Source organism: Anomalospiza imberbis, chromosome 4 (assembly GCF_031753505.1).
Source record: "Anomalospiza imberbis isolate Cuckoo-Finch-1a 21T00152 chromosome 4, ASM3175350v1, whole genome shotgun sequence".
NCBI classification, from domain to species: domain Eukaryota; kingdom Metazoa; phylum Chordata; class Aves; order Passeriformes; family Viduidae; genus Anomalospiza; species Anomalospiza imberbis.
The window spans coordinates 55,807,846-55,822,406 of NC_089684.1; the positions used below are offsets into that span (position 1 = coordinate 55,807,846).

The following is a 14,561-nucleotide window of genomic DNA, read 5'->3' on the forward strand; positions in this document are numbered from 1 at the left end:
TGAGACTCAGCCTGTTCCAAAGGGTTGTTAGGGAAGTGGTAGAGTCACCACCCCTGGAGGTATTTAAAAGACATGTAGATGTACCAAGTTTAGTGTTGAACCTGACACTCCTGGATCAAGACTGAGACTTGGTGGTCATAGAGGTGTTTTCCAACCAAAATGATTCTGTAACTGTTGCATTCTGTGGATTGGTTTCATTTCTCCTCAGTGCAACTTTGGTTTGTGACCTGCAGGACCGAGCTGCACCTCCTTATGAACGCTGAGCAGTGGCTCAACCACACGGCTCAGGTGGTAGGCTTGAAGTGGGAGTGAAAATGTGTAAATCACAATTCTCATCAAAAGCCTGCAGGATAACAGACCTGAAAAATGCTGTTTGTACCAGTGATGTATAAGCTGATAGAAAGCAGAAAACAATGGAATTGATGGGTAGTATGAGGAGGGGTCTGGAACTATGTGGGGAGGGAAGGTTCTGTGGGGATTGTGCTTAAAAGAAGCAGCTGAGACTAAGAAAAAGGGTGTTCTCAATGTCTTGGTGTCATTTTGGAGTCAACATGTAGGCTGAATAATGTGATTTTTCCCCTCTGTATCCTTAGCAGTGCCCTGAAAACACTCATCAGAAGCCAGGATTTTGACCTGGTCAGGCAGGCTGAAAGCACCCACTGAGCAGCTCTAAAGTTGTTTGGCAAATTCAAACAGTTCCAGTTTGTGCAAAAACTATGGATTTTGCTTGGGAGACTAAATTAAAAAATGTTTTACTGTACCTGAGCCATCTTGTCATGTATAAACGCAGGCTTTAGCTGTCAAGCCCCAAAAACTCTGTGTTATCACATGTGATTTTCTACACACATTTTGCTAGAGTCTATAAAAAGATGCAGGCATCAATAGATTAATCTAACTCCCCATTCTACTGCCAACATAAACTAAGCAATATAGAAAGGAGTCCACTATTTCAGTATTAACAAGATCATAAAAATTCATGAGGCATTCAAAGCTGCTAGTTAAGCTGTGTGAGAATTTCTGAATATGCTCTGTGTAGGACTTGACTGAAAATAACTCACAAAAACTTAGTCTCAGTGGCTTTTTAAGCTGGTCTAAGTTCTGCAAGAACTATGATTTGCCTGTTGTTATTTGCTATTGTTACTTGGCCCTGGATTTGCACAGACAGCTCCCACAGAATTACACAGATACTACAAACTTTGCATCAATAACTGGGAGTGAATGTAGAAAAAGCCAAAGCAGCAGGGACCTGGATTCCCTCTTCAATAATTGTACACAGATGTATTTCTATTTGAAGGACTAGAACTATTCTAGTGATGATTTCTAGAACTTCTCCTTTCTAACTAAAGAAAGCAAATCACTAAACTCTTGACAGATACATAAATAATTTATACATTTTTGAACTGGTCTGGAGAAGTGCTTCAGTTTGTGCAATTTAGTAAAAACATACATGATGCAAGGAGATACAGCTTACTGAGTTACTGCTATTAGAAATAGAAAAAAAAATGTTTAATGCTGTATAGCACATAAACTTGTATTTTATATGTGTTCGTGTGTGTATATACATATATATATATATAAAGTAATCTAAATATAAAGAACTCTGCATGAACATACATATATAATTATTCCTTTATGCTGCATATGATTTCCATTATTCTGGGAATGGATTTACTAACTGAATGCACTTATTAAAATGAAAGGATATTTTTTTATACATTCCCTGTTTTGAATAAAAAGATCTCTGCTCATGTAATTTTGGGAATGAATCACATAGCTGCACTATTGACCCATAAACAAGACTCCCCTTGGGTCTGAGGTGCTTGTTTCTATGTGCATAACTATTATTTGAATTTATTGCAGAAGAAACATTTGGAAAGAGCAATTATCTGAAAATCATTATTTTATAAGATCAACTACCATCATGACAGGAATGATATTTAAAGTCTGTGAGCATTCTTCATACTCTGCTGAATGTATACAAGGAATAACTTGACTAATATCTGGCTGTCTACTGTATGTTTTTCCTTCTGTTTTGCACCGGGATACATCTGAGACAGAGTCATTAGTCACCACAGTGACAGAACTCGATTTGCTCCACCAAATAACAGGGACGTCTAACCAAACTGGCACATGATTGCAGTGCCATTATCACTGGGCTATCATACCTGAAGAATACCCAACTTTTGAGCGTTAGGCATTATTTTTTTCCACTTAGTGATTTTTTTTCTTGGGCTAGAAATACTTGTAGGCACTTAAGCTGGGTGTTCAATCTAATGATGCACCTTAGGTTGAAGGGTCAGCTGGCAGAGCCTGGCATTTAGCTGCTATTTCTGCTTCTCACAACCCCTTCAGAGTTTGCTTTTTGTCTGAGAAGCTGTTGGAAACATAAGCAGAATGCAGCGAGGGAGAGTGATGCTGCTCCTTCAGGTATGTGGTAGGAGCCTCCCATCCCCCAGGGCTGTCCTGCAGGTGAGCTGGCTCCTTCCAGGACAGCAGCAGCCAGAGGAAGAGGAGCTCTTCCAGCTTCAACACCTTTCTGAACGTCTATGATGTTTGCTCTTCTTCCTTTTTCTCTGATAGCCCCCTAGCTATTGTCCAGCTGACAAAAAGCATAGACTTTGAAGGGGGCTCTGAAAATGCTATTTGATGATTTATTAAATAAATACTATGCAAGATTTTTTTCCCCCTTATGCAAGAGAATCTGATCTCTCATGTTTCTAAATCTTGGGAAGAGGCATGGGCAGGATTTTTTGCCATGAAAAAACACATATACAAATAAAGAGAACACCAAAAATTACAGAATAAAGCAACTATTGAGTTTCCTAAATATGAAGCACACAATGTCATAGAGCAGATTACACATTTATCATGTATCATCTCAATAAATTGTAAGATTTTTGTCCTTCAAGTAACTGTGAAAGGACTAAACCAAGCCCTGCTGCCAGGCTGAGGGAGAGGGAATGGATCTGTGACCTGCTGCCAGCAGTGACACTGTGTAGGAGCTTGGCCAAACCCAGCCAGCTCCAAGGAGGGCAGATTGCAGGCTGGCCGAGTTGTGCATGTAGGTCAGATGAAATATTACAGATAAAAGCCCAGGGCAAATCTGGCCATTGTAATAATTCCTGCTGAGCATATTCTCAAAGCAGAAAGCAACTTGTAGAGATGGTTTTAATTTCACTCTTCTGGGGAGGAAGAAGTTGTATCCTGCTTAGCTCCACAATCCATCTTTAGGACCACAGACTGGGAAGATTGGCAATATCTGCTATTTACTGAACAGGGACCCAGTCCTGCTAATTTTTAACCTTATGACTAGCTCTCAGTTATGTTGCTTATCAATCATTTTCTCACCACTAGAAGTATTTATGTGAATATTCAGTGCTGTGTAAAGCTTTCTGAGTGAAATCCTGGCCTGTGATGAGAGGGAAGGGTAAAATGCCAAGAACTGCCTACCTCAGATCCCACCTGCAATATTTAAAGGTAAAACTTCTCTAAGAACTATGATGTGCAGCTTCAGAGGGAATGGCTTTAATATTTGACTATTTTGGCATTTTTCTTTTGATTCTGAAATAGGGGCAACATAAATGACATCGCATTATCGAGAGAAGCTGGAAAGAGCTTTCTACTGTTCACCTAGTGAAGCTGTTCACAGTATAACTGATCAAAAGTGGCCATCAAATAAGTGTCCATGATCTAGTATTGTGTACAGAAGAAAGCAATGTCAATGTCTTTCATTTGAAATATAAAAGAAATGTCTTTGCCTTCAAAATCTGATTTTTAAGTAGTATTGAGTAACTTAATGACAGTGAAAGCATGTATGATGTGTTACAATATTCTGTCACTTCTAAATTTAAACCAAAAATTGTCTTAGAGCTTTGAACAATTTTGAATTCCAGAGTGATCATCTCTTCAGCACCACCCACATCCTGAGTGCCAACGTCACCTACTCCGTTTGGACTCCAGCTCTTCAAGTCAGTACTTTGGAGTACAAAGCTGACCCCATTTAGTAAATAGTTTGAGAATATTTAGAAAACCTACTTATTAAGTTTTTACAATTTTAAATAATCAGAGCCAGCTGTCCTGGTTCATAGTGAACACACAAGCTTGCCAGACATGCTGATTCTCCTCCTACTCTTGCTGAATTGTTAGAATTTTTTTTGTCTTACTAACATTCATTTCTCATGCTGATTAGCCAAGGCTGTGAACAATGAGAAGAGGTTGAAACTTCTACCAAGTAACAAGCTGTGCAAACTCTGAGTTAATAAAATGTAGCAAAGCTTTTAAAAGAGCTAAAAAAGTTCAGAACATAATCTCCCAATGGTTATCACTAGGCATAATGTTTAAAATTTAATATGAAAGCTTCCTTGTGTGGAAACAACTTGAGGCTTGGGTTTTGGGTTTTTTTTGTAAAAATGTGAGACTTATAAGCTAATTTGCTTAAATTTATTTTGAGGCATCAAAGGAAAACCCCTTTCATCCAACTCTTTTCATCCAACTAGAGAACAATTTGTATTGAAGATCCTCAAGAAGCAGCATGTATTAGCATGGTGCTCAGGTTGGGCCAAGCTAAATATACACTTCAGGATCTAGTGATGCATTTTGTATACCAGAATCTCTCAGCCTTTCAGTGGGGAGGCCTCATTGCCACCTCTCCCTTCTTTTCCCTCCTCTATCCCCACCTTCTTCAATTCTTATTTATTTATTTTTTGGGTGGTGCTGGGATTTCCCCACTTCTATGGTAGTCTGGATCAGGAAATTGTGCTCACTGCAACCTGTAAGAATTGTGGCAGCGTGCCTGAACAGTCATCCAGAAAAGCATCAGCTTGTGTCCATTATTTATCTGTACATCTGAAAAGAAGATGGAAGTTTGCTCTAATGGCCAATTATAGGCAATTCAGCTCCTTCGAGAAATTTCTTAGCTGTTATTAGCTTTTCTTTATTTCTAGTGCCTAACCTAAATATGAAAGTTATCATTAATTTAAATATCTACTCCTATAAAAATTCATTAATTCTAATTTGTGCTAATGAATTCTACAGCTTTGGTTATGCATTTCTGAACTTTTCTATTACCTTTAAATTAATTTTTAATTGTTCTTTGAATAGGTGTCATGTACTAAAAAATAAGCCATCTGTCTTGCATCCTGTTTTTCTTGGCCATGTTTATTCTTAACTGATATTCCATTAGAAAACTTAATTTGTAATATTAGATCTTTCTCGTGATGTCCACTGTTATCCCTTTGGCCTTTTGTTTACTTTGATTACAATTGCAAAATGAACAGTGCTTTTACTGTTATGTCAGATGCCTACCTACATGTTTCACACAAATTAAATCAACAGCAGCAATGTCTAGGCCACTTGGATGATTTCTCAGACACAGATTTCATCTGTCAGCAGCTGCCCAGTCACAAACTCCCGAGTTTCTTCCACCTTCCTTGTGGTTGCATTGCTCATGGCCTATTTAAAGTCCATAAAAGAAGTTTAAAAGTGCAGCTGTACCTGTCTGCAAGAGAGCCAGCCATGCTTGCATAGTGCCACCCTTTCATCCCACTGAGAGGTGACCCTTCCTTTCTGCATCTTGAGACTTTCACTTCTCAGTGGATGAAAATGCTGTTTCTAAAGATGTGCTGGCTTACCTAGAGGCAAAGCACAGCCCATGTCAGGGGAAGGTGGGGATAGAGAAAGGAAAAGAAGGGAGAGGTGGCAATGAGGCCTCCCCACTGACCGGCTGAGATTCTGGTGTGCAAAATGCATCACTAGATCCTGGAAGAGTATATTTAGCCTGAGCACTATTCCAATACATGCTGCTTCTTGAGGGTCTTCAATACAAATTGTTCTCTAGTTGGATGAAAAGAGTTTTGATGTTTTCCTTTGATGCCTCAAAATAAATTTAAGCAAATTAGCATCATAGTCTCTCCCTAGCTGTCTAGAAAAGTGGAAAATGAAAAATCTAAGGCTGGTCAAAAGGAGACAGCCTTACTTTTCCAAATCTAAGATCATGCAAACTTTAGGTAAGTTTGTTCATGCAGGTGTCTGAGTCCCTGTGTGTCTGACCTGTCCAGTTCACAACTTGATATAGTATCCAAATGGTCCAATTTATTTTACGTATAAGAATTAAAGCTGCTGAACTTTTTCCATGGGACAACATAAAATTCTCTCTATATATACACACATATACTTAGACAGTAGAGTTTAATTCAAAGACATGAAATTATATGAAATTTGGATTTAGTGGATTAAATCTTGAATTCATCTTTGTAAATGCCAGTCTGTAGAGAAAATTGTATTCATCACTTTTGTAATCTTTGGCATGTTTGCTTTTCCCAAGTAACTATTGCTTTTTGATTTTCAAGTGTGAACTGTAAAAATTTTCATATAATTGGGTGGAACAAGTCAGAAACAAAAGGTGGAACAAATGTAGAGGTGAGCATTGCATTTAGCTTGACTGAATTTTTAAACTGAGAGGACCAAGAGAAAATGAAACAAAAATCAATGTCTCTGCATGTTACCTTGCACAGCAGCAGACAAATTACCTCCTACATTTGCAAGATCATGCTCTTAATGGATTGTGTTTCAAGGGTCTGACAGAGTCATATTTGGCTTTATACCTTTTGGGAATAATCTTAAGACAACCAATATCTCCAGCAGTCTCATTCTTGGTACTCTGCTTTAGTGTACGAGCCAGGCTGAAAATGGTGTCTTAAAAAAAACCCTCAACAAATCTTCAACCAACCAACCAACTGCCTGCTCCCAAATTCAGAGGAAATGCCTCAGATTGGTGCTTTTGCAGCCTCTGAATTATACAATTATTTTCCTAGACTGAGAAAACAAGCCACTGGTTTACTATCTAAAGAAGATAAAAACGTGCCAAACTTAGCATTCCTGTGTGTATAGCATGTCTTTCCTGGGTACACTTGTGGAGTTGAAACCAATGGAGAAGATTCCTGCTGACTTTACTATTCACTGTGTAAATGTCTCCTGAAAGCTTTTCTTGCGTACTTTTTTTTTTAACTCAAAATCCAAGTTTGAAAGAGTTTAACTGTAGTGAAGCTTCAGCAGGGACATCTCAGAAAACAGTTCAATTATCCACTGCCCATGTTTGTCTTGGGTCATGGCAAAAGCAAGGTTAATGCAGCTTAGCCTGCAAGGAAGAGGGCTCCAGTGACTCAGGTTATGCATGATTGCTTACTGAGCTGTGATAACTTGATTAGGAGTCCAAGTACCAAACACTTGCCATGAAATTCACCTTTCCAGAAAGAAAGAGCTCACTTTCAAATAAAATCACTTGTAGAGAGAATTAAGTATGGACTCAAACCTGAATGTTTTAACTGCACTAATGTTTACCTTAACAAACCTGCTTCAGTTTGGGCCTATGTATTTCAGGTCTTAAGATTTTATCTGGGCTCTGTTTACTAGAGTTGGACTGAAAGGAAAAGTCCACAGGCATTTCCTAAGAATACTTTACTTGGATTTGTTCTTCCTGCTGTGTGAGGTAATGTGAGCTCCAATAGTTTATATAGTGATGACTGTAAGGAAAAGCACATAAAAATAGTCAAACGAAAGAAAGCAAATTTCAAAGAGTTGGTTTTGGAGTGTTTTTGGGGTTTTTTACATTTTTTTTACTTTTTTTCTTTTTAATTTTACTCTGAAGATGAAAATTATCCCATATGGATTATTACTCACATCTTCCCCCACTAGAAAGCAGATCCTTGTGGAGTGAAAATTGGCTTCAAAACCTGAAGTATGAAATTCAACTTTTTATACATACTTCAGATTTCAGTTTTTTCATATCTTGTAGCAGAAATAGTCACTTGACTGAATTTCTCATCAAAAGTAGAGCTGTAGCAACTCAAACTCATCCATTGCAAATGACAACTTTCTGCAAAAAGCCTCACCAGTTTCAAAAATTCTTATAAATATTTATTTACTACCACTAGCCAGTTTTAATAATTTTCCTCACACTGTTGTCTGCATTTTTATTTCTAAACCCCAGTATAAACATATGAAAGAATGAAGTGTGGAATCTGATTTGAGAATCAAAATATAAATAATGCTTCAAAAAGTATACCGTTTCAGGGACGATTTTCTTCCCATCATTCCCAACCACCCAACTTTGGAGTTCACAATGACTTGGGTCATCCAGACACAGGACTGAACAGTCTTGTACTGGGACATACAAAACGCCAGGGAATTGAAACATGTGCACATGTAGAGGTTCAGATTTACCCAGAACAAAATCCACATCATTAAATTGTATTCCAAAGGTTTATTTTGCAATCACTGTGCATGGACATGATCACACAGACTTGTGGCACCCATAGAAACACCACCTCACAGTACCTCACCCCAGTGTCAGACCGTAAAAGGGAATGTGGCACCACACAACACTTGCAGACAAACGCACAGGCTACAGACAATTAGATACATTCAACAGGAAAAAATAAAGTATAAGTTGCTGATATTTTCCATGTTGTCCTCTCATTGCTGGAAAAATTATAGCAGCGTAACAATGGAAAAAAACTATATGGAACAACTTCAAGAACAACACAAAACTCTCATTAGGGTCAGAGATGAGAAAATTAATGAAGTACTGGCACATCTGAAACTTCCACAGCCCAAGGCAGAGGACACTTCCCTGGACAGTGAACAAAGCACTAGCCTGGCCTGGAATTGCTTTGAACATTGGATGGCAAGAAAAATCTGGTGAGATGTGGAACCCCCGTCCCACACCGTACCCAGTCTGTAGCAGCTCTTTGCAGCCACACAGGAAGTGTGTGCCCATCTCAGGCGGGACAAGAGAGGGCAAATGGGATTGCAGAAATGAAAACATGACCCTTTGCTGTTAATGCTGTAGAAGGCACCCGAGCTGTGATAGGAAATTCCTTTAGACATCTCTACCTATGAATTCAGAGCTGGGCTCCAAATGCAACTGTAGGCAAATGTAAGATGATTTTATTTTGTTGCAGAAGTCCTGATTTCTGATACAACTGCTGTATCAGGTCAGCATGATATTTAATTGAAGTTATCCAACAGCAACACTTTCAACAGTGTCTATAATGTACGTTGATGAACAGCACTAAGTGTTAAATTCTGCTCATTCTAATAATATAGCTTTCCAATCTTGCCACCTTGGCTCAAAGCAGACCTCATCATACCATGTTAGTAGCCCTAATTACAAAGAAAGGTAATTCCCAGTCTGAAGGAGTGGGTCTGAATTTGCCAATCTTGCCCTGCAGGCAAAAAAGGAGTAAATTTTTCATAAAATTTTCTGGAGGTCTGGCATTCACACTCAGTGTTTAATAGCCATTCACTTAGCAAGCCTCATGTAACCCTTGGAATAGGGAGCTAAAGGCACTGAAAGGTGATATTTTCATTTGCTATATGTATAATTTTACAAGTGGTTATTACAATAATATTTTTCTCTACAGTATTTGATTAGCTTCCATTTATGACTGTCAGTTGGAATGATCCTGCTTTGCTCTCTTTCTTAATAGTAGCACCAAACCCATACATTTTTTATTTTTCTCATATATATTTCATTTTCTTGCTGTACTTCTATCCCAGTGAAAAAAAACCAATAAAGTCTGGCATAAAAGCACCCATCAATTTTTTGTCAATTATCTAGTAATGAAATTGCCCTATTAGGTCAGCTTACAATGTTTGTGGTAAATATGCCATACACAAATAAATCACAGTATAAAACTATATACATAAATTAGTAGTAACAGCTGAATATTAGGATCTCTGATTTTAATTTATAGTGTAATTTACAGTGTAGAACAAAACAAAAAACAGCTTATCACTTGGAGAAGTACAAGCAACCCCCCAGACACCTGAAAATAATTATCCATTGTGTGTGCATATATAGGAATATAAATCACAGAATCATAAAATAGCCTGGGTTGGAAGGCACCTTAAAGATCATCTTGTTCCAGTCCCCCACCATGGGCAAGGACACCGTCCACTAGACCAAGTTGCTCAAAGCCCCACCCAGTCTGAACTTGAACAATTCCAGGGATGGGGCAGCCACAGCTTCTCTGGGCAACCTCTTCCAGTGCCTCATCACCCTCACAGTAAAGAATTTCTTCCTAATATCCCATCTCTATCTACCCTCTTTCACATTAAAGCCACTAATACTAAGCCATTGAATATTAACATATATTCTATACTTGGAATATAGATATATATTCATATATGCATACATATATGAATACGTATGCAAATTTTCTCACAAAAATGCTCCAAATACATGAATTTCTAGATTAGTAAATATAACTTGGGGAAGCAGTTGACTCTACCTCTATGCTGCACTTTCTTCTTGTGTCTTACTCCTAACTGAGAGCAGCTCAAAGACTGACTGCCTTTTCATATAAAACAGCTATTTAATTTTAAGATTCTTATTACCCCTCAGCATCCAGGTAGCTAGAGGGATCAAGAAAAACTGTTATCAAAATTACAAACTGTAAAGATGATGTTCATTAAGAAAAAAATCCCATGAACTGTTCTCTGAAGCACTGAGAACCTGCTGAATCTTTCTCTCATGAAATCAAGCAATTTTACAAAGCTTTAGACAGCTTAGAAACTTATTGATATGAACTAGGCCTGGTGCTTCAGAATCTAATGCCCAAATAAAAATTAGTGTTTAAGAAAGAAATAGGTGACCAAATTCCTATGCAGAGATCTGAGTGCTAAGAACTAAGTTATCAGGTCTCAGGGAAATTTGACTCCTAAGACTTGTTTTAAAAGGAATTTGAAAAGAAAAGCAATAAATAAACAAAACAATTAAAAAAACCCAACCCTTGGAACACTTCATGTTTGAATTTTTGTTTCAATACTATGCCCTACACATACCATCAGAGTTCTCTCACTTCCCCATGAGGTTTAGTTTTCCTTTCATATTAAACCTTTTAAATTTAAAAATTAAAATTATGTATATATATATATATATATATTCAGAGAAATGCAGTGCCAGCAAACCCAAAAACTAGAGACAACTCTATCAGTAGTGAATCAGGATTTGCAAGTGAGACAAGGAAACTCATCAGGACCCAGAGATGCCCATTTGTGGGAAGGTGGGAGATGTTCAAACAATGCAACTGGAAGTCAAAATAGCTAGAAAAGGAATGGGAGCTCAGGGAAACGTCATTTCAGTTCTCATGGGCAGCTCGAATGACATCTTGGGAAACACATTCTGGTGCCGTTTCAGGTTTGCTTCTCAGCAGACCCCCACTGGGATCTCTTCCCTTGTCCCTGCCTCCTCCTCCTCTCAGAGAGAGCATGTACACCTCCCTGAGAGCACATGGGGGTGCTGAGCCAGCTGCTGCTCAAAACCCTGGCTCCCCACTGCTACTTCATATCTCCAAGTCTGTATTCCCCATCCCACTCACCACAGCACTTGTTTCACAGGTGTCAAGGAAACTCCATCTCATTTATTTTATCAGTTGCTGCTCCTCCCACCCCTCATTGTCTCAGTTGTTACCCTAGCTGCTAATGAGTTCACCCATACTCACTTAGAACATCACCCATACTCACTTAGAACATTTTCAAGGGAGAAACAGTTCATGATGTTCATAAAATATACAAGTTCTGCACTGCTATAAATGAAAAGAGCACGCTTTCCCCCATTGCCTGAAAGAACATCCTGGGTTTACACAATCCCTTTTATGGTTTCTCCATTGTCCACTGAAGATGTGAAGTTTGATTCTTGTTCTTCACTTGGTTTCCTCTCCCCTGGGTGGTGGTTCATCTCTTGCATTTCTAGAGTTACTTTATTCCTTTTGGCAAATGCTTGGTTGATCTCATGAAATGTCTTATTTTTTGTTTCAGGTAGGACAAAAAACAGGTAGGCCGCTCCTGCAAAGCAGATGCCAGCAAACACTAGGAAGCAGTAGGTCTGTAAACCAGCCTGTGAATAGAAAACAGAAGAGATGGCCATTACAAAAGAGAAAAAATTCAGAAGAAAGGCAGGAATGGCTTGAAAGAAAAAATGGGGCGTATGGAGCAATTTTTAACCAAGTACAGTACATGTTGGCACTCATTGCCAGTTGGAGTGCTGAGTTCATAAAAATGCATGAAATTTTGGTTCTTCCAACATTGCCTGTGGCCTATTGACAGCAAAGTAGGTTCCTGGCACAGGTGCACAGAGGTGCAATCTGGGCAGTGATGGGAGACACCAGACTGAGCTGGGGAAAGCAGGACAGAGCAGGGGAGAGCAGTGGCAGCAGGAATCCTGCACTGTGCTCAGCTGAGCCTGGCACTGCCCCGGGGCTCCTGGAAATGAGGCAGATGCTTCACTGGGTGGTTCTGCACGCTGCCTCCCAGGTCCTAGGTACTGCTTTAGCAGAGCTGTGCACCTCTACAAAACCCAAGGAAAAACTGTCATAGCCAGGGGCATCTTCATCACAGCAGTTACAGGCTTTGCGATTTGCAAAATAAATGAGGAAAAACCCCGAATAGCACACATTTATTATCACTGTTATGGTTACGGGAGTTCACAGCAGGAAAAAAAAAATCCATAAAATGCATTTCTTTTCATTCTAGAAAGTGTAAGAGTTAGTCAAGGGAATGCAAAGTATAGACCACATTTGAATGTTATGGATTTTACTTCACTGCAAAAACAAAGGGAGTCTATGTAAAGAAGTTAATTTATAGATTCATTATAAAGGCTCCAACCAGCCAGTATGAGTTGCACTTCACTGAAACTTCACTATTTCTTGCCTGGGCATTATTAGATCATTTAGCAGCTACCAGTTACCTTTCAGCAGTACATTTGATAAATACCATGTTGCCATTGGAGCTTTGTTGGACTTGGAACAGGTTTGATATCATGGCTCCACAGAAGCCACTTGCAACATTTGAGGAAACCTCCCTTCCTCCTCTATTGATTTACACTCTCAAACACCCAATGTACCCATGTTTTTCTAATTGCTTTTATTAACAAGGCTGAATTAAACCAGAAAGGGTATCTCCAACTTCAAAAATAAGGTGACATTTCTGTGGTGCCTCATGTGAGGTCATGAACAGCAAATCCAAGGAGAGCCTCACATGCCACCTCAGCAGCTGCAAAGCTGAGGTTACCCCAGGGAAAACCCCTCAGGACAGAAGAAGCAGACCTGTCTTCTTCAACATACATATTTCTAGATGCCATTAAAGGTATGTAACTGAAACAAGTAAGACAGAGCCAGTAACCTTCATTTTACACATTTTTGTAGTAGACTCTCATCATTGTTAGTCACACCAATCCTACATTGCAGGCTGGTTTGACTCTCTGCTTTGGGTGCTCAAGGTGTATGCAATTCTTAGCACTATTTTTATGTTTCACTTGCTCATTATGCATCATGCGTGGTGTGCTAGAAGAACATTAATTCCTGTGTGGAACAAGAAAGAAGAAATGGAAAAAAACCTTTCCTGCAGCTGCTTTTTAATACCATGGCTGATTTCCAGCCTGCCTAGTCACAATGTTCTCTGTTTCTGTGGATAATTCATTACCTAGTTCAGTGCTTCAAATCCTGCCTGTAATAGGAAAAGCTAGCAAGTGCATTCTCTGATATTGTCTATGGACTCTAGAGATCATCAGTGCTTTTTCATTAAATCCTAGAAGCATGAAGTCCTGAGCAAGCTGACAATCAGAAGCCAAACAGCATGGGAAGCGCGGGGGGAAATATTCCAGCACGTAACAAATAGAACTTAATAGAGCAAAGAGCTTGTACAGAGGCAGAAGCAAAAGGATATAGTAGACAAGAGAAAATAATTTTGCAGTGCCTCATAAATCATCCTGTCATGCTAAGAATTTAAATTTTACATCTGGATGTTCTGCATTTGTAATTGTTCTTCAGCTGACAGAATTTCAACCCAGAATCAAGTTTTTCACTTTTTAAAATTTCACTGAATTAAATATTCTCCATGATTAAAGTGAACCATTAAAACCTCTTATAAATAAACATGGCAACCAAATAATAACAGGTAATAAGTTACCTGTATCTCTTGGTAGTGCAGCCACAACTTTGTCCCCCCTTTCTAATTCCTCTTTATTTCTTCGCTGTCCATGAGCTAAATAAATTAGTGCTTATTATCTTTGATTCATATCTAAGTAAACCTCTTTTAATTGAACTAAACACTCATGACTGCATGTTTTATTTGCAATTATTTTACCTCATGTATTTATATTTATTTGTAATAATCATACTCTTCTTAATTTCTGCAATCCCTTAAGAGGTAGCCCTCAAGGACCTCCAACTAAAGTTTCACAGAGAATAAGCTAAAAATTAAATTTTGTTATAAATCCTATAAGTGGGTTTTGTAGGGTTTATTGAGTCCTGCAGGATTTGTCCAACAGGCCCATAATTCCCAGGCAGGAGGAACACTGCAGGATGACCACAAAAAGCCCTTTCATCACCAGCCATTCTTCAGTTATAATATTTTCTTAAAGCTGGTTGTTATTTTACACTTACAGCAAAGAAAACCACTCATTCATAAACCCTTTATGTCATCCAGAGTTCAATTTATATCACCCAAACCTGCATTTGGCACAGAACATCACATACTAATTAAATTACACATTATAAACA

At 38.6% G+C, this 14,561-nt stretch overlaps 1 protein-coding gene across 4 annotated transcripts in view; it reads right to left on the bottom strand.

Annotated features, from left to right (window-relative positions):
• Window positions 1-11,594: 11,594 nt before the first annotated feature.
• SLC2A9 (solute carrier family 2 member 9) overlaps window positions 11,595-14,561 on the bottom strand; it is an 84,432-nt gene continuing 81,465 nt past the window's right edge. For all 4 annotated transcript variants that reach the window (XM_068188682.1, XM_068188683.1, XM_068188684.1 and 1 more), the window contains one exon: window positions 11,595-11,899. In XM_068188682.1, the coding sequence (XP_068044783.1) occupies window positions 11,642-11,899 (258 nt within the window). In that variant the 3' untranslated portion in view covers window positions 11,595-11,641. The remainder of the gene's footprint in view (window positions 11,900-14,561) is intronic.